General features: G+C 43.1%; 1 protein-coding gene across 1 annotated transcript in view; it reads right to left on the bottom strand.

Annotated features, from left to right (window-relative positions):
* Positions 1–19,800, bottom strand: part of CACNA2D4 (calcium voltage-gated channel auxiliary subunit alpha2delta 4) — a gene marked incomplete at its 5' end in the record, with an annotated part of 165,562 nt that overhangs the window by 119,336 nt on the left and 26,426 nt on the right. Inside the window, 7 exons of the mRNA XM_084613531.1 lie at positions 262–279; positions 2,673–2,806; positions 3,906–3,984; positions 5,585–5,698; positions 16,892–16,981; positions 18,034–18,108; positions 19,583–19,733. Coding sequence (XP_084469657.1) covers positions 262–279; positions 2,673–2,806; positions 3,906–3,984; positions 5,585–5,698; positions 16,892–16,981; positions 18,034–18,108; positions 19,583–19,733 — 661 coding nt within the window. The remainder of the gene's footprint in view (positions 1–261; positions 280–2,672; positions 2,807–3,905; positions 3,985–5,584; positions 5,699–16,891; positions 16,982–18,033; positions 18,109–19,582; positions 19,734–19,800) is intronic.

The raw sequence follows: 19,800 nt of genomic DNA, 5'->3' as shown, positions 1-19,800 counted from the left end.
ACACACTCTACATATGTAAAAATACATACAGTGGACTAAACTACTGTACAGCACAGGGACTCCCTACCTACTCTCATCCAACAGCACAGCTCTCCAGTACATCCAGTGTTACCATTTCCTTCCTGACGCACATCCTCAGTGCTCCCGCCTCCTCCCCTCCCTGGATGTACAGTTCAGCAGTGACTAGATGAGCTAGCACAGACATTGTTTAGCCGACACAACGGGAGTAGCACGCTCACAGAACACAGCACAGGTGGTTACCTCCTCAGACTGTGGCAGCTAGCAAGAGACATGGATGGATACATGAATGAATGAACGCATACATGAATGAATGAAAAGCATGAGAGGCAGCAGGAGAGGAAGACAAATGCAAGCCAGAAAAATGAGACAACCAAGAAAAGCATCAGTGGACAAAACATCACTTCAAGCTCTTGTTTCGAAATACCAGAGCCAGGGCATATAGAATTTGCTGTGTAGCAGGGAGTACTATTGATGGTTTTGCTCAGCACACTCAGTAACTGACTCACCAGTACCTCATGTGCATAGTATGCTTGGCAAAACACATTTCCTTTGTTGCCCCCAGAGAGCAGGTACATCCCAAGGAATACCTCCATATTCAATCACAGCACAGAAGTGAGGACCAGCCTTCCCAGGGCTTAACCAGCAGTGTCTCACAGGCATGAATCAGTGCAAAACCTGTATATGTCATCCCTTTTGGAAGAGTCCTATCAAATGTAACAGGAGTATAAGTCACACTTCTATAGAATTTTTAAACCAGCCTGTAGAATTCTAGAGCAGGCACAGATATTCCACTGGTTGGTTCTAGAAATTCTATAGAAAGGAGATCATTCTATTTAAAATTCCACAGGTTTTTAGAGTAATTTCTCTATAGAATCCCATTGGTTTCATCCCTATTAAAGGACTTTTCCACAAAGGAATATATAAACTTTTCTCTTTTCTCACTCACCTGACTCCAAACCAGTTCCATAAATCTCAGACAACCATTTTCTCTTGAGACCTGATCCTTCTCAGGACACAACTGCCACCCACTAACCACCATGCCTTTTAAATGGCCCCATTTAAATCGGCACATTCTTAAAAGCTGTAGCAATGCCCCTTTGATGGGAAAGAAGCTCTATACTACCCTATGGCAAAGAGGTTAATCAAAAGGGCACAGTGATTGTTTAGTTAATTACATCAGGAGTGGAAATCTTCACTATTAGACTCTTTGACTTGGCTGCATGTTCCATGTTGGGATTATTCACTTTCTTTCCCTACTGCCCTGAAAGTGGAATAAAACCAGCACTGCTACAGTGGATAAAGGCTAATGAATTGAGGGGACTAAACTTCATCTCTTTATCCGCCCTTTGTAAACAACCCTGTTTCCTGCTCTAACACTCTAGATTGTACTCCTTCGGTCACCATCTGAACCCTTTCAACATCTTCCCCTCCTCTGACCCCTCTTTGGGGTCGGAGCATAGTCTATAATCTGACTTCTTCCTAGGGGCACCTACACCACTTGGAAGTGGTCAAGGTCCCTTGGCGGCTGGGAAGCATCTGGAGAAAGCGTTGTCATTCCTACGCCATAGCCTGTTCTGTAGTGAGTGCACCTACAGAAGGAAAACACCAAACCCAGAATCTCCTGCATGAAGGTGCTAGGATCACCAAAAGCAGAACCGGGCTGCCCTTCCCTCTAGGCAAAAAAACAGGTAAGAAAATGACCAAGGAAAACAATTCTATGTACTTGAAGAAGGGTTGGAGAAGATGTCCTTTATACCACGCTCCTCTTTAGTCTCTCTCTTTACTCTTTCTTGATCTCAAAGGCACATTGCTGTGGCATCCTTATTTTCAGAACATCTCAAGCCTACCACTAGTGTAGGCCACAGACAATGGAGCAGCCACATAAAAATGTTGAGGTAGCAGTGAGAGGATCCAGACTGCAACAGCAATGGGAGGACACCAAAGGAGAGAGTAGAAGGTTGTAGGGCACCCTACGTTTAGTTCCCTCACACTGGCTGTGAGGTATTCCCTCACTCCAAGAGTTGAGCACACTTACCCTGTAATCATCCTAAATCTTGCTAGCACAGAGAGCAAAGGAACAAGCTTGACACCCAAACTGAGATCTATCTCTTTGTGTGACGGACAGCTTGGTGGGAGCTGAGGAAAAGAATCTCTGTGACCCATATCCTGAGCTATAACTAATCACTGTCCTGTGAATAATCCTTTATAAAGTACCCTGAGTTAATGGAGAAAAGAAACACTACTTAGGTCATGATGTGCATTTGTGATTAGCCTTGGTTTCCTGGCTCACTGCACACTCTCAAGGAGACCTGAGACTTTGCATGGAGGATTCAGTTCCAGGATTGAGGGGAAAGAAATGCTGCCTGTCTAAACAGGTGCAGAGCAGTAAATTCTACAGATCAGCTGACTCCCAGTTTTACAATATGTTCATATTTCTGAGGGATCCTCCAAGAGATCCATATGTGACAGCCCTGCTTTCCCCCTCTCCTTCACTTAGCCCTTACTGTTCTAGCCCACGAAAGCTTATGCCCAAATAAATTTGTTAGTCTCTAAGGTGCCACAAGTATTCCCTGGTTTTTTTGCTGATCCAGACTAACACGGCTACCACTGAAACCTGTCTGCTGATTGGAAGCTTATCTCAATGTCCTTACCGCACTGTCCATGTAGGCTTCAGTCCATATGATGTCATGATCGTGGTTGATGACCATCGGACGGCTGAGCACATGCAGATATTCCATCACATTCTCCTGAACATCTGCCAGGGTGGAGATCTGAGTGTAGTAGCCTTAATGGAGAAACAGAAACCTGTCACTCTCCCAGTGTCCTCTCCTGAATTATTCAGGCATGTTCATTTGAATTCAAAAAGCAAAGTGTCCGTTCAAACCTATTTGTGACACTTGGGTCTTTGTTTTCTGTGCATAAGCGAGGGCTTGAGCATGACAAGTGAGAATACTCACAAAAAGTGAACTTTTAACTCAAATATTCACCAAAAGCACCTTTCAAATTACAGGACTAACCAACATAACTAACCAACAGCAGGGTGAATGACACACTGCAAATTTTACACTTAAATATTTGAATTGAAATCCGAACTTTTATCGGTTAATTACATAAATCATCTAACCAGGGAACAGAAACAATATCATGTTACTTGTGAAACCAACCAATAAAAATTTGAATTCAGAAGATCCACAATGCATGAACAAAGAATTATTTACTGACAATCATTTTAAACACCACAAACATATAAGCATTTCACAATCTGTTTGTAGACAATTTGCAGACAAAGACAGGTGAAATTGTTTATTCTCCCAGACCTTGCTCATGGATCCCCACCCCATTGTGCACCTACATAGGGAAGCCATTTACTGGCTTATATGTGAAAGAATCATTCAGCCCTACTTTGGGGTACAAAGTGGCAGCCATTTTGTGCCAGCAATAGCACCTCATAGTTTTAAGGTGGGGAAAATGAGGAATACTGGGATCAAAATGAACCAATGGCAGAATTTTAGGTAGACATACATAATGCCATTTGGCCAGGACTCTGGGGTTCACCTTCTGCTCTTGTGAAAAGGACCATGAAATCTTTAACAGAAAGGATGGCAGTTTTGTCACTCAGCCAAAAGATAGCATGTCCAGTGACACAGACACAGTACTGCTTAACACCACGATAGGGAGTCGGTTTAGTACTGATCAAGGAGTAGCCTCAGTGAAACACCAACAGCACTCCTTGCAGCACCTGAGTTTTCCTCAGAAGTCTCCCATCCAAGTGCTAACTAGGCACAAACTTTAGTGTATGAGCTCTAAAGAGATCTCAGTCCCAGAATGTATGATTGCAGTCTGCATGTGATGTGTATAGTGGGCTAATTGTTCACAGACAGCACCTTTGTTGTTGCAAGCTATCCATTTCACATTTTGTGCAAATGTGACTTCCCTTCCAATGAGATAAGTGAAAACCCGGACCTGTGTAACAAGAATACAGTGGTAAGAATTATGCAGAAATCATCTCCCATTTGCAACAGTCCCAAGTCAGTCCAAAGAGGTGTAATGTAACATGCTACGAAATTAGAACGGTAGTGGCTTGACACCCATGTTGCAGAAGTGTAAATTACTACACTGAAGGACAGTGGAGAAATTGTCTTTACACTGATATATGATTCTCTTGTTCCCTGAGAACCTCATTATCAATCAAAATTAACCTGGCCAGCCAAGTAACAATACATGGAGGCACGGAGCGTGATCATTTGGAGATGAGAACTCTTAAACACTGAGCTGGCACACACTGGATTTGTTTTGGGAACAGCTGTGGAGAGAAGGTTTGATTAACAAACCAGAAGCAAGAATTGTGATTGATTTCACAGCAGTAGCCAGATCCACATGCAGGTAGCTTCACCACTCATAAAAATTCTTAACCCATGGAAATATTTAACCACATAAAGCAATTAACGGGACACTATCAGGTTAAAATTCATCTGTTTTCAGAGTGTTCTCATTCATGTGATCAATAACAATTTAGCTTATTTAAAATGAAACAATATTAAAAATCAAATTTATTTTTTGCTCTTTCTGCTGTTTGTTTCCCTTGTGCATTTCCCTCAGCTTGGACAAGGAAAACAAACGAGTCACTTTGGTTTAGAATCAGTTCTTATTTTTTTTCAGTTCCAGGTCCTGATTCAATAGCACAAGGGCTGTAACACAACTAAGTTACAAATAGAGCTGGTTGGGATTTTTTTGACAAGACAGTTTTTTGTCAGAAAACGCCGATTAGCTGAAATTGAAACTTTTCATGGGAATGTTCCATTTCCAATGAACTTTCCTCAAGAAATGTTTCTCAGGTTCTCTGGGATATCCAGGTACAAGTCTCTGCCTGAACCAGGCAGAGCAAGGACTACGAACCTGGGTGTCCTACACCCAGGTAAATGCTCTAACCAGCGGACTATTGGCTACTCTGGGGTGGGTCAGTGTCTGTCTGTCTATTTTGTCTTGGAAAAGTCTTGGGTTCATCCCAACGTATAACAGGACAATATCTTGAAATCTCAAAAAATTCTGCAGGACAGGAAGACTCCAACCTTTTCCACCCAGTTCTATTGTAAATACTGCATAGAGATGTTCAGTTATTTATTTATTCATTTAATAAAACATGTTTCAGTCTGGAGGTTGGTGGAGTTTTGTATTTGTTGTTGGTGGTTTGTGGCTTTTTTTGTTTTAGTAAATCAGAAGAATGTTTCTATTGTCCTCAGCTTTTGAAATAGCCTTTTTTAAACCTACACACACACACATACCCCGGCCCCGACCCCAACACACACACACACATATATATATATATATATATATATTTTGGGCCAAACTTGACCTGACAGTGTCCCTTTAAAATCACAGCACCTTTATAATCCTCTCACCAACTTATTGTCTAGCTGCTTTGTGTTGTATTTACAGTAGGGAGCATGTGGAGGCTTGCGAGTACACATACTTCGGTATGTGGTGTTTTCTATTCACTCCATGCTAGGATGGTCACTTTCCTTCCCCTCCCTTGCTCCCTTTATTCATCCCTTTTGAGACAAACCTTACGATCAGGCCAGTTGTACTTTTCAAACACAGATTCATAATCCTCCACGGCTCCGTCTGTGATCAGCATGATGGCTTGGTTACACAGGCCTCCTTGCCCAGCCTCTCTGAACTACAAATGGAGAGGAACAGCAGCATTAGTATCCTCAACATTGCCATAATTCTTATTGCTGTATATTTATTTATAAAAGGCCAGATCCTGAGCTGAATTCTTACCCAGGCAAGACTCCCAATGACTCCATAGAGCCTTTTCCCCAAGTGAGGGCTGAGCTTTGGTGTGCTCTGTATTTTTTATTTACACAGCGCCTATCATCACATGCCATACCCAGGTGCTTTACAAAAGTTAAAATAACATGAAAAAAAGAGTGGTGGGCACAATGAGCTTTATTGCCTACTGCCCTGTACCGTGCACTGCCATGTACGCTTGTAGTACGCAGGCATGGAGTGGGTGTAAAACACAACTGTCCTGACTTGGTAGCCATTGGCACTCACTTTGTACAGCTCTGAATGAGTACAAAAGGTGCAAGCTAGGGGACAATCCCGCCCAAAGTCTCCGGCACAGCCAGTCACTCTACCAAGGTTAAAAAGGAGGACAAAATGGTCACAGGTGGAAATGGAATGGCTGTATACTGAGCATGGCAGAGGACCTGGTATGTGTCAATAAGTGATATTTAATATGGAGTATAATTATGCTAAGAAAGTCTACAAGCTGTAGTTCTAAATGCAGACAAAGAAGTGTGGAGTGGGTGTCCCCAAAGAGCAGGCTGGGAAACTGCCTGCTCAGCCAGGAAGACAAACTTTCGAAAGCCGGTTTAACTAACATCCTTAAAAGACCTGCTTCCCCTCCCTAGACCATCAACCCGAGGATGGGGAACACAAACTGCTGTTGTGTGTCTCTGCCTAGCTGTGGGTGGAACAGACAAGAAGGTGGTGCATGCAATCCTGAATGGACCTAGGATACACCACTTTGTTGGTGAGGGGGCAATCTTGGGTGATAATAAGCCAAAACCACAGGATAAGCATCTATTGTAAGAGACACTGGATGTAATAAAGAATTCTGAAAAACCCTTTTAATCATCAAAGCACTCAACCCACACCCACAATTTGAAAAACAAGTCCTGAGAGACTAAGGGCTTCTCTAGATTAGGTAAGTGGTCGAGGTTAGGTCAGGGTTAGCAAATGTGTCACTAACCCTCACCTAACCTCAAGTTTTTTCCCAATGAAAACAAACCCAAAAAGGAGAAACCCAGGAAGACAAGGAAGGGGGATGAATTGCTGGCGGCTGGCCTCTGACAAAAGAAGTTTGGGGAGTCGGCATTGCTGCCTAGGAGTGTAAAGTATTTCTTTCAATTGTTCTGTGACTGAGATGAGACTACCTGGTGTATTTTATGAGAAGTTTAAATTTAGATATATGTTCTTCACGCTGGCTCTTTTTGATTTACTACAATTTTCTCTCTATTTTCAATACAACATCTTAGGCTGGTTTGGATAGTTTCTCTCAGGCTGCACCACAGAGAGCAAAACCCCATAATCTCTAAAGGCTGGTCCACACACCGTTTTGTACCAATGTAATGACATCTGTTTAGAAACTGATACAGAAACCGATCCCCTAGCATGGATGTGGTTATACTGGTATGATGGTGTCTACGTTGGTAGGTTTTATTTCTTTAACTATACCAATACAGCTAGAGTGGTACAAAACCTGTGCAGGGACCAGCCCATAGGAGAGTAAGCAAAAAGGGAATGATGTCTGAGACTCTAACTTCGCTCTGAGATCTCAGTCCAAAGGGCAGAGGTATCCTCTTCCATCCAGTGTTTTGTCAGGGGCCGTGGGCAGGTGAATACAACAAAGAAGCCTAAGGACTAAAGAGGAAATGTGTATTGAAGGGGCTGGGGGGTGAGCCAAGAGTATACGTGACACTAAGCCTTAAAATAGCTACAGAAAGATTTTGGCAAATACCCTCAGGAAGGGAGCTTTCTAGAAGGGGTCCCAGATGAAATCTTGGGATGAAGGACAAAGGCTTGAATGATTACTTCTCCAGCTATGAGCCTTCAAGGCAAATGGAATCAAGAAAACGTAATACTTTTATTTAGTACTAGCAAGACCTTGAATTTAATCTGTTGATTATCAGCAACCAGTGCAAACTGCAGAGGCTTTCCCTACATCAAGGAGTAAAAATGAACAGCTTCTTGGCTGCAACTTCTCGATTTCAAGGAGCACCTCCTCCTCTTACAAACTATTATGATTGGAGCAATGGAAGATCTGTCCACTGAGGAAGGTTACACAAACTCACATAGATCAAAATTTTAAAGGGAGGAAGACATGATAGCTCTGTAGTAAAGATAAATGAGAGGCAAGCAACTACATGAAATAGAGCATGTGTGGGAGACTAATTTAAGGCTGACTAAGGGTGCATCACAAGAATAATGGCTTTAAACTAAAGAATGGAAAATTCAGCTTAGACGTAAGAAAAAAGATTAAGAGCAATATCAGCAACATAGACCATTGGGCATGGGGAGAGAGTGCGGAGTATAAACTGGTACCTGTGCAGTGCTTAGAGCTTAACCTCTGAAATCCCTTCCACCTCTAACCTTGGTCATTCTGTATTTAGATGGAAAAGTATCTTTACCAACCTGGGTAGTATAATGATGCCACTGCACCTACCACCATCAGCAGTGGGACACGCCTTGTGTCAGCTCCACATGCTTTCATTGCTGTAGTCAACATTGACACCGTCACTCTCATGTCACCACTACCAGCATCATCTGCCTCATTATCATCCTCCACAACATTGCTTTCCTCAGTGCCAACACCACCGTGATGGCACCATCACTGCTATTGACCTCATCATTATTACTTTCATCATAATCACTGCTACTATCACATCACCACCATTTTATACCATCACCAAAGCCCAAAGCCACCATCTCCCTCATCAGCACCCTGGTACCACCAAAGTATTGGTTATTCTACCATGATGAGAGAGGATTGGACAGCCTCTACTTGACCACTGTAGAATTTCATGTGTAGAACTCTTGTCCTCTCCACCTATGTAATAACCCCTTTACTCCTGTGGTATTTTTATTTGTTTTTTATAAAGTAGTTATTATATTTATTTACTGTGATCCGGTATGCAGAACCCCGAAGGTCTCAGTAGGAGTGAGAACGATGGTTTATAAATAAAATTATTATTATTGGACCACAAGCGGAGGTCTTTGCTTAGTTTTTAAACAAGTTGTTACTCAGACAAACTTTCACTGGAGTCAAAAAGACTCCACAGGTAAAAAAATAAAGGGTCAGATTCTTAGGTCTGCTGTGCCCTTTTTACATCACCTAAGCAGCACAAAAGGAACAGAGGCCGCTGGTAACTTTGCTGTTGGGGATACCCCAGGCATACCAAGACCAACTCCCCTGCCTCCCTCCACGCAGCCCACAGAGCCCAAGGTTTTCAGGTGTTGCTTGAAAATGAGGAAGTGGATATTGAGATGGGTGTCCAGGGGTCTGGAGCTTCACATCCACAGGCCACCATGGAAAAAACATCTCCACCTGAATGATGGTCAGATTCCTAAAAGGCAGGAGGAATCAGAGATTCCTGTCAGGAAAAAGCTTAAGGTGGAGGCCTGGAATGGAGCCATGCATCAGGAATGAGTACATGATACTCCTAGGTGCAGATGGAAGTTAGAGATAAAAATGTTAAAAGTCATTGAGTTATGTTAGAACAGAGGGGAAATGAAAACTGAGGTCTGCTATAGAGTCCCATTGTATTAGGAAGAAGGAATGGGTGAGCTACACCTTGAACAGATTTCAGGTGTGTCCAGATGAGAAGCAATGGTGGACTTTAACTAGTTAGATGTCTCTTATCTTAATACAACGAAACCAAGATCCGACATTTTCTTGAATTATTAAGGGGACAACTTAATATAGCTTAGTTTATATCTGATCATGACCATTAATATTGTGTACAGTATCATTACAAAGTCTCTGGCTCCCATATTACATGCAATTTCCAGGTCTCTAATTCTTTCTCTAAATATAATAACTACTTTATAAAAAACAAGGAAAGAATTAGAGACCTGGAAATTGCATGTAATGTGGGAGCCAAAGACTTTGTAATGATACTGTACACAATATTAATAGGGGAGGGTGAAATCATCAGCATAACAATAATGGAGGTAAAAGGCAGATTTTAAAACCAAGAGTTAAGGCCTGCTCCTTTAGGTCTTTTTGCAATGTGCTGTGGGGACTACTCAGTTGTAGCGAGTGAGCAGAGGCTACGAGCAGGAACCATTCAGGTGAAGTTCTAGGTGCAATCCTCTGCACTGAGTGGAAGTAAGTCCCAAGACCCTTGAGTGTAACCATAAGGATGCCCAAGAGTGTGTGTGTGTCCAGGCACATGTGTGCTGGCAGGGGAGAGCACAGAATGTGCATATCTGAAGAGATGTAAGCAAATGAGGCACTTAGCTATGTGTTTCCCTCTTTGGCCATAGTCTTGTTATCAGGAACAACAGTCTTACTCTGCTTTATTCAGGATCAGATTCCCCTGCACTCCCTGTTTTGCTCAACATTTTTTACTTTGCACTTGTAAGTACAACACTTTGCATCTGTGGCATTCAGGACCAAGACCTTAGTAGGAGGTGTCTCCTGGGGAAAGAAAGTAAGGGATTCAGGGGAGCTGGAAGCTAGCAGAGCAGAGAAGGAAAAGCAAGGGAAAAGCAGGACAAATAGAAGACCCCATAAAGAAAATGGAAAAAACTAGGCAATTGCGTCTGTGGATAAGAAGACATATCTTGCAAAAATCAAAGGCACAAAATAAAGCGCTGTTAGCAAAGGATGTAAAAATGAGCAAGAAACTGTATAAATACAAATAGTAAGACGCATGAAAATGAGTAAGGAAAGTATAGGTCCACAACCTATAAAGGCTGGAGAACAAATAAGAGAGAGCAAGAATCAGGCTAGAATGCTTAATAAGTGCTTTGCTTCACTCTTAAAAAGGACAGTAGTGACAGGACAGAGACTGCAGTAGTAGGTAACAGAGATAGGAAGAGTTTCAAGGTAGAGTCACAAGGGTTACGTTAGAGACTATATAAACTGGACATATTCAAATCAGCAATGTCCAATGGAATTAAAGCTAGAGAGGTAAAAGAACAAGCAGAAGGTGCAGCTGGTCCACCTACAACAATGTTTGAGACCTAACAAAGAATAAATGAAGTCTCAAAAGAATGAACAAAAACTTGTTTTCAAAGGAGGATGGAAAGTTGATCAGTAAGTTGAGCTTCAATATTTGGTAAATTACTAGAACAATTAATCATACAGTTAATTTGTGAGCACCCAGAGGAAACACAGATAATCAGAAAAATCATAGGTTACTGGTTGAATGAAATGCAATGGACACAGCATACCTCTACTTCAGTGACTTATTTAACATCCTGTCATGTGATATTTAGCTAGAAAATGTGGCTGAAATAGAGAAATAGGATAGATACACAATTGGCTAGAAAAACTGAACACAGAGGGCCAAATACAGACAAATGCAAGTTTGCAATCTTGTAGATGGAGGTGCAACTCTCAGGAAAGTTTCTGGGTGAAATTCAGTGATGAAATAAACAGTGATGTAAATTGCAAAGAAGAGGTAACATGCATTGATTTGGCATTCAGTGGAAGATATTCTGATTTAGTTTACTCTGGTATAAAGCCAGCATAACATCTTTGTAAACACTGTGCCTGTAGCTGCCTAGTGTTCAGAGCAGTGAGTGGAGTTAGGGTCACAGTCAGAAGTCACACCAAGGCCCAAGCCAGAGTCATTAACTTAGGAAACAGCTGTGGTAGCAGGAACAGGGAACAAGGCAAAGCAGCAGGAACCAGGGACAAGGAGTAGGAACCCAGCAAGGAGGCCAGGACTTGGTCTCGGGGGATCTGGACAGATACAGGCCTAGCAACTAGCTGCTCAGACAAGTAGTGGGACAGGAATAAGAAATTTTATACCCAGTAGACCCCAATCAGCAGTCTGCTGCTAGTCATCTGACCTCACTGAGTTGGCGATGGAAGCCTCTGCTGTTGGGGTATCAGCTGCAGTTCCCTCATCTTACCTTGCAGTACTGTGACACAGAGGGTCAGGCTGTTGCTTAGCAACCCTATAGGCTTGGGTTTGAGACCACAGGTGCCTGATTCTGCTCTCTCATGCGTGTGTAAAGCAGGATTCTCTTAATTGAAGCCATGATGTTGCAACAGATTTCCATAAGTATGAAATCAGCATCTGGCCCAATGAGGGTAACTTGCACTACAGGGGTCAGATCCTTAGCTGGTGTAGGTTAGTACATCCTCATTGAATTCAGTGGAGCCACACCGTTTTACACCTGCTGAGGTCCTGGCCCTATGGGGACAGAAAGGGGCATGAAGCAGGAGGTAATGGGGTACAGCAGACCCTCCCCAACTAACTAACTAACACTGTGCCATGCTCGACACTTCCGCGCCCAGCTCTGGCATAAGGAGGCACACCAGGAGCTGTGTTTGCTCCCTGTAAAACACCACATCTGGGTAAATTACACACATTTTAACACATCATCAAATGCCAGTTTGGTGTCACTCACAGACCTTTTTTGACCAACTTACACCCAACATTTATATAACTTACCCCACCATTTATATCACTTCAGAATCTGACAGAGTTCATGTACCCATTTAATGGGTTGGTGTCAAGTTGAGAGGAGGTTCTGAGTGTGATCTAACAGGAGCAGAGACTGACTCAGGTTTATATTGGGCTTTCCATGGGCAGCTTATGCCTTTTCCAAGATCAGGAAAGCAACCTTCTTTAATCCCTATTTCCTTTGACATGTTTCAGAGGGGTAGCTGTGTTATTCTTTATCAGTAAAAACAATGAGGAGTCCTTGTGGCACCTTAGAGACTAACAAATTTATTTGGGCATAAGCTTTTGTGGGCTAGAACCCACTTCATCAGATGCATGGAGTGGAAAATACCGTAAGCAGGTTGGTATAAATACACATCACATGAAAAGATGGGAGTTGCCTTACCAAGTTGGGGGTCAGTGCTAAGGAGGCCAGTTCAGTTCCCTGCAACAAACCCTGTTGCCAACTCTGTCCACATATCTATTCAAGGGACATCATCATAGGACCTAACCACATCAGCCACACGATCAAGGGCTCATTCACCTGCACATCTACCAATGTGATATATGCCATCATGTATCAGCAATGCCCCTCTGCCATGTACATTGGCCAAACCAGACAGTCTCTATGCAAAAGAATAAATGGACACAAATCAGACATCAAGAATTATAACACTCAAAAACCAGTTGGAGAACACTTCAATCTCCCTGGACACTCAATAACAGACTTAAAAGTGGCAATTCTTCAACAAAAAAACTTCAAAAACAGACTCCAATGAGAAACTGCAGAACTGGAATTAATTTGCAAACTGGGTGCCATCCAATTAGGCCTGAATAAAGCGGAGTGGATGGGTCACTACAAAAACTAATTTCCTTCTGCTGATACTCACACCTTCTTGTCAACTATTTGAAATGGGCCACCTTGATTGTATTGGCCTCATTAGTACTACAAAAGTGATTTCCCTCCCTTGGTATTCACCCCTTCTTGTCAATTATTGAGAATAGGCCACATCCACCTTAACTGAATTGGCTCATTAGCATTGACCCACCCACACTTGATAAGGCAACTCCCATCTTTTCATGTGCTGTGTATTTATAGCAACCTGCCTACTGTATTTTCCAACCCATGCATCTGATGAAGTGGGTTTTTAGCCCATGAAAGCTTATGCCCAAATAATTTTGTTAGTCTCTAAGATGCCATAAGGACTCCTCATTGTTTTTGCTGATACAGACTAACACGGCTACCACTCTGACAGCTATTTTTAGCATCATAGCAGAAGCCCTGCAAGCCTGAGTCTCTAGACCCACGCTCTGGGACTTGCTGCCAGGGGATTTATTTTTGCTCTGTAGACATACCCTACATGTGTGACCCTACAAGATTCATATGAAAAGAAATATAAATTGGTTTACGTAGGAAGGAACAGTCATGGGCACAAATACAGAACAAGAGAAAACGAATCTGTAATCTGTTAACTCAAAGACTGAATCCCAGCTAGGAAGGCATACCCCAGGGACAGATCAACTCAATATGAATTAACAATGTGAGACTGTAGAAAGAAAGGTAATTGCTCTCTTGGGATATGTTAAGAGGAGTATTATGTGTAAAACACACAAGGTAATTATTCTGCTCTGGTTGGCACTTAGTAGGCCTTAACTGGAACTCTTCTTCCAGTTGAGAGCACCATGTTTCATAGAAGACAGAAAAACTGGAGGCAGTTCAGAAGAAAGCAACAGACAGGGTAAAATGTTTGGAAAAATAAGTCCTGTATGGAAAGATTAAGAGAGCGGGGTAAGGAAACCCTGCTGAAGAGAACAGAAGGCTGAGGAGAGACAAGATAAATGTTTACTCACTGGTAAGCAATACTATCTGGCACTTACATAGCATCTTACGTGCCATGATTTCAAAACACTTTATACATGTTAATTAACTAAGCCTCTCATCACCCCAGTGAGGCAAGTTAATATTATTGTACCGAATTTATATATGTGTAAATCAAAGCAGAGAGTGTTCAAATGACATGTCCAAGGTTATAAGGAGTCAGTGAAAGTGCTAGGAATAGAACCAAGGAGTCCTGACACCCAGCTACCTTTTGCTACTCACTAGACCTGTGGCTCTCAAACTTTAGCAACCCGAGGACGCCCATTTTGATTTTAAATTTTTCACGGACCCCCAAGCCTCCCCACTCAGTCCCAGGCCACACCCCTACTCCACCTCTTCCCCCAAGGCCCGCCCTCCACCCCGCCTCTTCCCTCCCCCACTCCACCCCGCCTCTTTCTGCCCCTTCCCCCGAGTGCACCACATCCCCATTCCTCCTCCTCCCTCCCAGCGCCTCCTGCACGCTGGGGAACAGCTGTTCCCCAGGGTGCAGAAGGCTCTGGGAGAGAGGGAGAGGAGTTGAGGGAGGGAGGGGCAGGAGTTGATCGGCAGGGCCCGCAGAACCCCTGGAGTACCCTCATGGACCCCCAGGGGTCCGCAGACCCCAGTTTGAGAAACACTGCACTAGACCATTCTTTTTCAAGGGATCAGTTATTCTCAGTCAGCAAGAAGTAATGGCCAAGGCTGTCAAAAATGACTAGCCTCAATTTCTGGGTGCTCAATGTGAGACACTTTAAAGGGGTCTGATTTTCAGAGGCTGGGGGCTCACCAAAAAATTGAGGCTACCATAAATCACCAGCTAGTTTTGAAAATCTTGGCCCAGGAGCTTAAGACACATTTGGAATTGCAATTTAAATACCACCGAAAGTTCTATGGACCAGATTCTGGCTCTTTCTTCAGCCCCTTTGTGTCACTCTGGCAGTACTAGGCCGTCAAGTTGGTGTAACTGACTTCTTGAGGATTCCCCCTGAAGATGGGACATCCCAGAGTGGTGTAGAGCTGCTAACTGTTCTCCTGAAGCTGTTCTACGCTGTTCCAGGGTAGCCCTTAGCTGGCCCAGAATTGTGGAAATATAAAGAAGGCGCAATACCACCTTTTCTCCCACCCTGGACTCCTCGTCCGTCACTGAGCGGATCTCAAGTGGGCCGGAAAACCCGGGCCTATAATTCTAAACACAACTGTGCTAAGGAGCAAAACCTCCCTTGGCAAGTTGAAATCATTATCATTATGGATAATCAGGGCTACACTAGACACTTGGAGCCAGATACTCTGCTGTCGTGAATCGGTAATTTCAATGCATTGTATTTACTGTCAATAACACCGTGTTGTTAGCATTATTTCTATCATCCCCAAGGGTATCAGTATCCTTAGTAGTACCCCAGGGCTGCAGGTGCACTTAGGAGAGTGGGTTACACTGGGACTCGGTACTTTTATTTTTTTTTTATTTCCTTCAGCAATCCTTAAGGAACAAAGCTGAGTCATGCTTTTGTGTGATGACTGTTGAGGTCCCAATTGCTCACAGAACATCATGAATCCTGCATGACTGTCATGGGCATAGTAGGTGATTGGAACACCTTGGATGAGTGTCACTGTTTTATTTTACGTGTGGTATTTTCTACATGAATCACTGTATTGATCCCTGGGAAATTAAACACAAAAATAAACGGAGAAGTAAAAACAATGTAATACCTTAACTGTAACAACATTTACCATTGCTCACTCATACCCTTCATTATCAGAATTATTGCTATCATCTTGTCATTTATATTATCATCTCTGTAGTGACATTTTATGTCACTACAACCAGCATCATCATATCACCAGTATCATTATATTTGCTAGCAACACTACCACACACACAGCTATTGAAATCACAATCACTACTAGCTTCTTCAGCGTATCCCTCAGGACCACAATCAACACTGTGAGCGTCTAGATACTGTTTGATACTGTCATGGATTCAACAGCACAACGGGCCTGATTGGGAGCATGCTCTCACGGGTGGAACTCCACTGACTGATAACACTGGTGTACATGAGATCTGAGCTCAGTCCTATTAGTCTTCCAGACAATATGAGATGGGATAGCAGGAGAAAATAAGGATGAGATTTTCAACAACACTTAGTGTTGGCCTAACTCTACTCCTATTTAAGTCACCCGAGTAACTGAATTTGGCCCAGTGAATACAGTCAGTTTAGTTATGTTATTTCAAGCCTTTTTGTAAAAAAGCTGTCTCGGTCCCCCCCTTCCTTCTCCAGTCACTTCAGTCAATCAATCGTTCATTTTCAGGCACAGATGAATTGGCACAGCACTGAAATATGAAGTAAGAGGCTCTGATTAAATGGAATGAATTGAGCATCAGACCTGAGGGACGTAATTATGGACGATTCAAGGCACTGATCTATGGGGTCACTTTTCCCTGTGGAAAGGTGACTATTTATAGCAACTGGCTCTATGCCACGTCAGCTACCCACTTTCCTTTGGCATGGCAATGCCGCCTTTATTACTATCCTCATCGGGAGCAATAACGGGTTTGAGCATTTTAAATAAATTAACAAACAAACAGCTCCCTAAAGTCAGAGTGCCCAAGTTCATCATCATCACCATCACCATCCATGTCACAATCACAGCCAACATGCTCATCAGCAACTTTTGGCCCTGTCAGAAAACGTTCATGTCACCGCACTAGGAGAATTCCCCCTGACCCGATGCGAGCTGTACAGTGCCATGAGACATGGGGAAGAAGGGCTGGGGGGCAGGAGGAGTGAGCATGCTCTTTAACACCCTTGGAACAAAATGCTCTTACCTCCCTCAGGATTTTGAAGGATTCCAGCACGGCTTTATTGACGGTCCCCACTCCTTTTGCCTGCAGCTCATCCACTAACTGCTTAAAGTGCTAGTGTGAAGTGAGAAACACATGGCAGATATGAGATGCGGACAGAAGGAAGGCAGAATTCTCAGGACAGGGGAGAGAAGGGTGACACAGGGCCAAAGAAACCCTGTATTTCAGGGCACACCACTACTCTAGATGGCTGGGCAATCTTCCCCTATGGCGGCTGCAGATGTTGAAAGTCAATAGGCTACTCCAATAACAGTTCTATCACGGGGCACCCATGTTCACATATGTGCTGTACTCTAGGCTGCTGCACACCACGTTCATAAATAACTGCCAGAAATAGCAGCACCTCTCTTCCGAGATTTGTTCTTTGCTGAGGGTGAAACACACGGGAGTTTGGGGAGAAATGTGGAGGGAAACATTCTAATAATGTTAACTGTGGACTATAGGGACAATGTGGGTATGAGCCACCTCCACAAGATTGAGAGTGAGAGAAACAAGGGAGATATAATTGGAGCTAAAAATACATCCCAGCTAGGAGGGAGGTGCATCTTGCAGCAGTCAGATGCACAATGACCACCTTAGGGCTGCAGCTGCTCCTCACGCCCACATTAGAAAAGCAGCTATCAGAAAAGCACACTGAAAAAGTGCCCTATGAAAGGGGGAACCTAGACTGCAGCATTCATTGGTGATCAGACATTTACTGGGAAAGGGCTGAATTCCCACCTTTCTGAGGGCCAAGGATGTGGATGGAAGGTCTGAGCTTTTAGAAATGGCACACAGAGTTATGTGCTTTTGTTTCTTGTGATAGGACAGGAGAGACTGACTGGTATGCTCCGGCTAGTTTGCGCTGCTCCAGAGACACAGATCAGTTGTAAACTCGGTTTAACCAGCCAGCTGCACTGAGTTTACATTTGCTTTGCATATCCAGAGAGATGCAGAGCAGCCAGTGTATCATCATGAATGTGGCTCTAGGTCTCAGAAATAAAAATCCACGTTTTTGGGACATCAGTTGCTTCTTGTCCTTGGAGTTTCCCACGAAAGCATCACAGTCCCACTAACTCAACTACAATAAGAGCTGTCCCAACAACACCTCTGAGTCTGGCACTCACCTCTCTGTTATCTCTGTCTGCTTGGACCAGGATGCCCTTGAAACAGGGTTCAACATAATGAACATAATCATTGTACTGAAAAGAGAAAAGTAAAAGAATAGGGTTAGCGGTAAAAGGAATCTCTTGACAGTGAGATCTGTAAGAGGACATTTATAGGGATAAAAACAGCATCTATTTTACAGTTACACTGTTTTATTTACCTCTTTATTTAGAATTTTATTGTGCCAATAATGTGCTCTAGACACATCACACTTTTAAAAATCATGCCTTTTAAAGTAATACATTAATTAAATTGTAGCATGTTGGCAGATTAAATCCAGGCACACCCGTAGTTGCAGGGTTAATGCTATTTTAACAATAGAGTTCCAGTAGTCTTCTCCACACTCTAATAGCTGTGCTACAGACTAATTTACGTTAGCGCTTAGATTCCCAGATTACAATACACAAGGGGACATATATTACATACATCCCTTTAAAAAACCAACATAAAACCCTCCCAGCTTAGTATGATTTCCCTCTGTTCCTGAATCAACACGGCTCACTTCTCCAGTTATCCAGCCAGGTACTTATATGGCTCCCGTCAATGGAATAGCTTAGCAACCTAAACAGATAACAATGAGCTTTCACTTCCTTCCCTACCAGCAGAGGTCAAGCTTAGGGATTTTGATGTTTTGTTCCTATAAATCTATAGGAATGAGGGTATAATTATGGGAAATCCTGGTCAAAGAGCTGGGGTTTGTATTTAGCTCTGAAAGGGAAGAGGTTAGCAATCACTCTCTTTTTCTTTGGCATTGAGTTCCACAGTCTTGATCCTGTGCAAGTTCTGTCTTCTGTGGTCATGAGCCACCCCGGGATTGGTCAACTGTCTTATTGTTCCAGTGGTGTCACAGGAAGTCATGGTCACATAGAGGGAGAAATAGTCTTTTGGGCATCTAGGCCTAATTCCATGAAAAACTTTGAAAATCAGGAGCTTGACCTTTTACTGGACTCTGTTCTATGGGAAGTCAGGGCAGAATCTGGTGTATCATGGTGATCCCAGCCAGGACATAAAAAAGTTAATATCACTACTCTTCAGAAAAGTGCTATCTTTCTTGACCGCAAGTAGTCAGGATTTTGCTTATACATCTCATACGAAAGATAGCAGCTTCAGCAGCACAATGCCTCCTAGCACCAGGCTGGAGTATTACTGGCTCAGAGGGATGACAGCCATAAATCAAAATAGCACCATCACTTCCCGAAGCACCAAGTGCCCCCATCCCAGGACTGACTCCGTCCCTCTGGGTTTAGTCTGTGAAATATGAATGAAAAAGCTTTTACTGTCAATCACAGGGTGAATAAGGAATTAGCATCTACCCTGCTGGTCACTCACCAAAGTACTTGCCACTGACTTGTCATAGCTGATTTGTTTTTATTTCCCATTCCCATCTAACTCTAGAGCTAAGTGTTGGAGTGATATTAGTGCTATCCCAGCATGGTTTGCTAGTGGAGCTGAAAGGCAGGCATGATTGACAGGGTGAGTTGTTTTATATTTAGACTGGGATACACTTACTGCAATAATATTGACAAAATCGTTTTCCCCCAAAGTGTCCAAAATGGTGATGATGGTGTATTTGGCAATGGTCATCCGCAGACCCTTCATGCTCCCACTGATGTCCACCACGATTATAATGTCCTTGGGCGAGGTGGCTGCCTGGATGTACCTTTACAGGATTGGGAGAGAAGAGAAGCTGGTACAACATAACCACGGGGAAGACAGAATTCTGGGCA

This window comes from Lepidochelys olivacea (assembly GCF_965140295.1).
Source record: "Lepidochelys olivacea isolate rLepOli2 genome assembly, chromosome: 1".
In the NCBI taxonomy this organism is placed as follows: Eukaryota; Metazoa; Chordata; order Testudines; family Cheloniidae; genus Lepidochelys; species Lepidochelys olivacea.
Note: the sequence above shows the minus strand (reverse complement) of the source record. Positions and strands in the feature narration are given on the sequence as shown.